The sequence below is a fragment of the Aulostomus chinensis genome, chromosome 11, assembly GCF_037954235.1.
Source record: "Aulostomus chinensis isolate RoL2024-O1b breed Wild chromosome 11, RoL_Achi_v1.0, whole genome shotgun sequence".
In the NCBI taxonomy this organism is placed as follows: Eukaryota; Metazoa; Chordata; class Actinopteri; order Syngnathiformes; family Aulostomidae; genus Aulostomus; species Aulostomus chinensis.
This window is the reverse complement of record NC_141330.1, coordinates 3,896,959-3,904,767: the sequence shown is the minus strand read 5'-3', so window position 1 is coordinate 3,904,767 and position 7,809 is coordinate 3,896,959. Positions and strand designations below refer to the sequence as shown.

General features: G+C 44.8%; 1 protein-coding gene across 1 annotated transcript; it reads left to right on the top strand.

The window, feature by feature from the left end:
* Positions 1-936: 936 nt before the first annotated feature.
* LOC147252890 (m-AAA protease-interacting protein 1, mitochondrial) lies at positions 937-7,169 on the top strand. The gene is made up of 6 exons (XM_086217783.1): positions 937-1,436; positions 2,692-2,763; positions 4,217-4,343; positions 4,687-4,831; positions 5,207-5,326; positions 5,779-7,169. Exons 1-6 carry the CDS (start codon positions 1,062-1,064, stop codon positions 5,861-5,863), a joined length of 924 nt encoding a protein of 307 aa, XP_086073909.1. The 5' UTR covers positions 937-1,061; the 3' UTR covers positions 5,864-7,169.
* The last annotated feature ends 640 nt before the right edge of the window (positions 7,170-7,809 follow it).

Here is a 7,809-nt window from a genome sequence, read left to right as displayed (position 1 = left end):
TGCTCCATTCCACTCACAGATGTAAAACTCATTCTCAAATGACACACATAATTACTGTGATACAGTCTGAGCGCAATTTCAAATAACAGAGTTCTAATTATTGATAAATAAAGAAATAAATTAATAAATAATGACTGGGGGGGCGAGTTCGGATGGGCGGGGCCGCACGCGCAGGTGGCCGCGGCGTGCGTGAGAGCGAGCGAGCGAGCGCGCGTGGGGGGGGGGGGGGGGGGGGACGAGGGAGTGACGGGAAACGGCGCTGACCTGTAATCACCGGAAACAGCGGGAACTTAATGATGTTTTGGTCTGCTGATCAATTTCCCATTTTCGCACAATCATTTTGTGCACCTGCGCAGAACTCAGACTGTGTGTGTGTGAGTGTTTGTGTGTAACACACGGGCACGCACGCACACACACACACCTCTAAGTTTGTCTCGTAGTTTTCTCATAATTTTTGCACACACACACACACACACACACACACACACTCACACACACATGGATGTTTAGCTCCCTCTACTGGACCGATTCCGTCGAGGCCCTTTGCTGCCTTTACGTGCTCCTCGGAGTTCAGCTCCAGCAGGTATTTAGTACATCAAGCAGTATAATGTTCAGTTTAAGGTTTTATTTGATTTCATTTTACATCCCTGACTTAATGAGACTTAAATAATGGCGTACTTGCCCGCCTCATGTCATGAGGGTGTTTGAATACAGAATACCACGTTTTGGATGGCTGATTAACGACTAAAACCACCCTGAGGTCCCTGTTGTTTTTGTATTTTTCAATAAAAATCTTCCGTATTTCCTTCAAAAAGAAGAACTTACTCGCTTTTAAGACAAATGACCTTCAGTACGTCGTGTGAAACTGAACTTATGTGTAACGAGGCAATGCTCAGTAAGAGCTCTCGTGTCCAACAGCACTTGAATGAGGCGGTAACGTAGAAAACACCACAAGCATTGTGGGTACAATAAGGGGAAAGTTGCGTAAGGTTGCCACAGGACGACGAGAGAATGGAGGTGGTCACGGAGCTCCCTCCACACAGTCGACCCTCCTCGTCGTGATGCGACGGCTCAGCAGCTTGGTTGCATGCCGGGAGCTCGCCGGCCTCGTAGCCAGCAAGAGGGCCCTGAGCTGCGGCAGGAAGCCGGCCGTGCACCGGCAGACGTTGGAGGGTTGTGTGCGTCCTGAACGTCCTTTCCGCCGGGGTCTCGGAGAACACGGCCGGGTCCACTTCGCCGGTCAGAACCGCAGACTGTTCAGCTCGCAGAGCGGAGGCGAGGGGCACCCGGAGAGCTCCGGCCGGCAGCCAGCTGTCTCCGTGGTCGGCATCCCAGACGCCATCACATGGATCCGATGTAAAGTCACCTTGTTCCTCATTGAGCTGTTCTTTCGGCAAGACGTCACCTCAGAGGAGTTTGAAAGAGGAGTGAAGCAGGTACCCAATGACTGCAACCAGGAAGCGAATCCAGCTCAGATGTGGTTGATAAACCTCCACTTATGTCCCGAAACATCGCGTTAATTTCTGTTCACCTGACAGCTTGTTTGACTCCTCAAATCTAAACAATAGGAGGCAGGCGGAGGAAGGTATCACAACTAAAGTAAAAAGAAAATAAAAGACTGCTGGAGGTCACATGACTTACCTGGGAACAACCACAGTAAAATACAGCCAGTCTAATCTTGCCCCCAGGAGTAAAGAAACATTAATACTGTACAGTGGCCATATTGGGCCTTTGTCCCAACATCAAACTGTATTGTGGTGGTGTTTTTAAAAAATATTAGCAAGCATTTATGGCCCAAAGCTCCCAGTTACAGCCCTACCATGAATTCACTACAACTCCAGTCACTCTGCAACCATCAGGCTGTTTGGGCTCCTGGCCCCTCCCTCCAAAAGTTCTTGGTGTTGAGAGGGTGTTGGAAACATCACTCCCACATTACTGGAGCTCACCTTCAGAGGCAGCGCTAATTGAAAACACCCTTGTGGGTGGAGCCTGTTAGGAGAAAGCTGGTGGGTTACTTCCCCCATCAATGAAGCCCCTTGTGATGCATGGAGGTGCATAAAATCTGAATCACAAAACTACATATCAAGTCAGCTCTCACCACAATGACTGGTCTGTTTTATATCACAGTTAATGCGCACATCTGAGACCCAAATATAAATATGAACAGTCACTGACAATGGGACTACTCCATAATATGGCCCCTTTTAAAGGACAACAACTTGGGGATGCTGCAGCTACTCAGGCTGACCACTTAGGAGACAGGACAAAAATGATAAAGTGATGTCACCAGGAAGCGGTGTGAGCACTCAGCTGCGGGGCCACACTGATTTATACAAGTTTTCAACAAGGGGCCCAAAAAAACACGGTCAAGCGAGGCCGTACGCTCGCCACTGCACCGATCTTTCACCTTTACAGCACTACAACATTAGTTTAGTGTACCGATGGGTTTGCAAAGCGTCAGTTTTTTTGTGTGCTCTGTTGGAGAACAAGGCAAACTACTACTATTACTACTACTACCAGTTCTGAGGTCTCATACAGACGTCTCTTAGAACAGGTTCCTAGAGTTCAAATGAACTCTCTATCGCTCTCCGCCCCATTCATTCGTGAGCTACTTGTTTTACTATTTGTGAAATTAAATTGGTGACTGTGAAAGAATGGAGAGAATAAAGCCCCTTGTGGTTGTGTGCCCAGGCTGTGGTCCACATCTCTGACATGATGTCCAGAGGCCAATACGCGTGGATGAGGAGGGTAGTATCCAAAGAGGTAACCAACCACTCACAAGACGAGCGCCAAGACACTGATCGTGATCCCATTGAAGTCAATGAACTGCAGGATGCAATGAAAGACTTTGACTGTCATTTATGAGAATTTACAAGCACATATGCACATATCGATGTCTTCAGCTCACAAAGATGTTTTTCCCTCCCACATTTGTTTTTGGTGACTCTGAATTGGCTCAGAATAGAATTTAAAAATTCTCCTTCTAACATACAAAGTCCTCAACAGTCAGGCTCCTTCATACCTGACAGAGCTCCTAGTCCCCTGTTACCCAGCTAGAACCCTCCGCTCCCAGGATGCAGGGTTCCTGGTGGTTCCTAGAGTTTCTACAAGTAGAATGGAAGCCAGAGCCTTCAGCTATCAGGCTCCCCTCCTGTGGAACCGTCTACCAGTTTCGGTCCGGGATGCAGACACCCTCTCTATGTTTAAGAGCAGACTGAAGATCTTCCTTTTTTGATAAAGCTTATGGTTAATTCTAGCTTAGGCTGCCGGGGGATCTCCCATGGTGCACTGGGCTTCTCTCCTCCTTTCTGTCCTCCTGCACTCATACATGTTACTAAGTCGTCCTCCTCTCCAGAGCCTTCGTGCTTCCCCTCATCCCAGATCCCGGGTGCTGATGGAGGAGGCTACAGACCTGAAGAGGCTCAAGCTGCCACCCGTAGCACCACCTGCTCACATCCCCGTCTGTCCATTTGTCTCTCCTCCTTTCTCTCTCCCTCTTTATCTCTGTCCCTCTCTTTCCTTCTGTATATCTGTCTTCCTCCATTATCTGTCTTTGTCTCTGTCCTGCTCTCCTTCCCCCCAACCAGTCAAAGCAGACATCCGTTCCCACTTATCCTGGATCTGCTCAATGTTCCTGCCTGTTAAAAGGAAGGTTTTCTGCAAGATGTGCTTGTTGATGGAGAATTGTTGGTTGCAGATTCATTGAAGGAAGGTGATGGAGGACCTGCTCCACTTGTAAGGGTCCTGAGATAACTTTTCTTGTGATTTAGTGCGATACAAATCTAACCGACTTGACCAAAAAGAGTCAGCTGTGTATATTTGGCTTGAAGCTAACAGAGACTGCCAGATAACACGGGCAAAAGTGTACAGAAACATCCTTGTAAAAACTCTGAGATCATCTAGTATGATCCACATCTTAACTAGGTGTATGTTCAGTAATCCACAAACACTTGTACACTCTCGCTGCTGTCAGTAGTTTGTGACATTAGCATCAAGCTAAACGCGTGGCTGCCTCTCCACATCCTGGCGTCACAAAGATGTGGTGCTGCAGTGAAAAAAATGTCTGTGTGAGCTCGAGGCATCCAAAGCTGGATCCTTGACAAGTATGTCTTTGCCATAGCAAGTGTTTTTTGTTAATTACATGCACTTTGACAAAGGAACACGTTTAAGTTTAAGCTCTCGTTTGCACGGGCTTGATTGTCTCTTGTCATTTCAGATGGTAAAACATATTGAGGAAAGGTGCAAATCTCTCACCAAGGATCAGAGAGAGCAGCTCGCCATCTCAATGGATGATATTATATTTATGCTCCCGGAGGACGTCTCTGTTGTCTTTGATGACTACGGTGAGTTTGGCGGTAATAGGTTTCACGCACTAACATGAGAAGAACACTTGGAGGGAATTTTATTTTTTTATATATATATCTATATCTTCTCATTTCCCAGCTTTCTGGTCCCTTTTGGTCAGGTTTCTTTTCCTAAGGAAGCGCCTCAATACAAACCGCAAGCTTGTTCACTCTGCCTAGAGGTGTGTCTGCGGCGGGAGCACAGTAGTTATATATCTAGTACTTTTTTTAACAATGTACCAGAGTACTAGTGCTTAGGTCAGCTTTCAACAAATAGAATGTGACATGATGGTCACTCCGGTGATATTAGCAGCATGATGCACTGGTGTCTCTCTTTTTGCAGGTAGAACGTTCTGTTTTATTGTCATGAGGTTTTGGCTCTTGTCAACAAACGAAGGCCCCGATGACCCAGAGGGCACAAAACTATTCAAAGTGGCCAGCAGTGAAGATGGCAGCCCACAGAAGAAGTTAGCAACTGTAGTCTATGAGTAAGCACTCAGCTGGTCAACCACACACACGCACGCACGCACGCACGCACGCACACACACACACACACACACTGCATCCGCCCTCCAGTCCTCACAATCAAGTGTTTATTATTGTGTTCCAATCACTTCCATAAAATGTGGGATAGCTTCTTTTTTGGCTTATTACCGCCTACAGGAAGGTCATTTTCACCGGCTTCACATGCACCATATTATGCAAAAACCAAGCAAAATAATTTCACTCCCAGTGCATGTAACAGTCCAAGCCTCTTTTCCATTTCCAGTCAGTAATCCTGTCAGTTTTTGGAACACATGATGTGGCTATTCTACCTAATGCCCACCTATCTAGTAAGCCAGATTCCCTTCCTATTGTTTCAGGTCCCAGAATCCCTCTGAGAAAGCCTGTTACACTTTAAATGCTATCCCAAAGGCTAGCAAACCGACAGTTGGGCCGGATAAGGCAGTCATTTTTAGTATCTTCACCTCATTATTTTCAAGGTGAGACGGAAAAACACAACTTTGTTTGAATGTCAGTACGAGTCAATCTGCTTCTGCCAGGAGTTAGAATAGACTTTTAAGAACTGAGGACGCTTCCGTCCTCTCCTCACCCCTCCTCTCCCCTCCTCTCCCCTCATTTCCATTCACATTTGTACTTTCTGCTATCTAAATAAATGTTAAAACTGCACCCCTAAAGACATACAGCTTTCCCTCTGCACTGTGTGCTGTGACTGAAATGCATAAAAATGTATCTTTAGTGTTACTTTATCTGATGTCACTGCCACAGTGTGTACACACAGCGTTCCTCCCCTGAGTCCATGGCCTAACTCCATAACCTCCATGTGAACAAAACATTCAGCACTTTGAAGGGGAAGATGCATGATTGGCATCAGCCTGGGAGCTGCTCGTGTTCAACAACTGCTGTTCTGACATGCTGACCTTCTTGCTCCCAGATTCCAGCGGGAGCTGAGAAGAGGAGCCTCTCCCGATTGGATGGTCACCACCGTGTGGCACTGGCACTGGAAACAGTCTGAGTGATTTGACTCGATGTTGTCAGTTCACTGGTCGTCATCAGAGCCAACTACCACCAACGATGAATGGAAGGCGCCGGACAAAGCAAGCAGCAGATTGTGAAACTGTCCGTTTAGATCACATGGAAGGAAGCCCAGAACCAAACCAGACAACTGAAGACTCAAGACCTGAGCTGATACAAATAGACCTCCTTTCCTGTTTTGTCCTTTGACTCAGATGCCTTTAAAGCCCTGCTCTAGTGTTTGGTATAAAAAGAGTGACAGGGTAGAACACAAAGTAATTTGTAAAACAAGACAAAGTAGAAGTAGCACCTGTGGCTGTGCTACACCTGTGGTGTAATACACCAGACCACTGTCGGACTCGAGCAGTGAGAAGGAGGACCTGTGCCGGAGGTCTGCGTTCAGAGTTTGGACAAAAAAATATATGGAGAGAAAAAAAACCAAACACCTCAATGGAAACTGAATTTGAATCACATTTTGAAATTTTATGCAGTATTATTGCACTGAAAAACGTTTATCTGAACAGCAAAATTAGAAACTAGATTCATTTGTTTGAAACTGAAATTCCATTTCATGCACATTTTTACCAATAAATTTCCATGACTTTTCCAAGGCCTCAGGGAAAAAATTTCAGAACCGTAACTTCTCTGGATTGTCTGTTGACAAAATTTAGTAACGCAGTATATTTACCTAAAGTCAATGAGAAGTTACATGGATTGATACAATAGAAACGTGTTAAAGTAAATCATGATTGAATTCTCACTGAAGGAGGTTTTTCTCAGCCTGTCTTCGCTGAAACACATCAAGTGCAATACTCAGGTAACTTTGAGGACATTACACAATTGTTATTGCAAAATCATGACGAGTACATCAGCTTCATCATGCTGATGAAGGTCAGTTACATGGCCTGAAATCAAACCCAATAAGTGAAAACGGCAGAAATGGAATTTCAAGAACTCCAAGTTGAATTTTGCGAACTACGGTTGAAAACACATTCAGTTGTTTCAATGCTGTTACTCAGGTGAAAAGTTAAATTCAGTTTCTACTGTCAGATATTTCCACCTATACATGGTCTGCGACTTAGATATGACCTAAATATTTGGTCATGTGACAGCAGGTATTTGTTATATCGGTACTGTTATCACATGACCAAAGTTCCATACATACTGCGGGTCAAAAAATGACAAGGAGTGGAAGCCTTTAGGGAAATCTAATCAGTGGATCTTGTGTTATGTACCACAATTCCAAGCTCAACATGCATTTCCACACTGGAGGCTGTTACACTGATATCTCCTATGAATAAACTGCTTCATCCCAACATTAAATGTTGCCTTTGAATTATTTAGTTTACGAGGAAAATCAGTTCTAGCTTCACTTCACACTGAAGATACTCCACCTCCTCATTGACCTAACTTGATTTACTAATGGTATATATTAACAAATTCAGTCACTCTACGACGATTGTAAGGGGAAGCAAGAAACAACTTCCCGCTACTGAGCTCGAGCGCCAAAGAAGAATTAGTTTCCTGTATGCAGCAGCAGCCGGAGATGAGCTGCAGAGATGCTGCGACCCGTCTTGAGGCGAAGACATTGTTTCAGGTAACTACAGGGACCTGCAAATTTGGCGATGACAATTCTGCGTTTTTACCTAGTAGTTCACTTATTTTTGCCCCATTTTTCTACATATTACCGCACATTTCACACATTTTTACATGGTATTTTTCTTTTGTTGTTATATTTCCCTTTTAAAATCCAGTTTCTCCCTTGTTTAATCAAGCATGTCTGATATTTTTACCCAGTACGTCACCCATTTTTGCCTAGTATTTCTCTTTGTTAACCAGTATTTTATGTATTTTACCCCAGTAATTCCATGTATTTCTGAAGTATTTATTTTTAAACCAAGTATTCCACGTATTTTTACCAAGTATTCCACGTATTTTTATGCAGTTCTCC

Coding starts and splice junctions, on each gene's coding strand:
- LOC147252890 (XM_086217783.1), top strand. CDS start 1,062: ATGCGACGGCTCAGCAGCTTGGTTGCATGCCGGGAGCTCGCCGGCCTC. Junction 4,832..5,206: donor TTAGCAACTGTAGTCTATGA/GTAAGCACTCAG, acceptor CTATTGTTTCAG/GTCCCAGAATCCCTCTGAGA. Junction 5,327..5,778: donor TTCACCTCATTATTTTCAAG/GTGAGACGGAAA, acceptor TCTTGCTCCCAG/ATTCCAGCGGGAGCTGAGAA.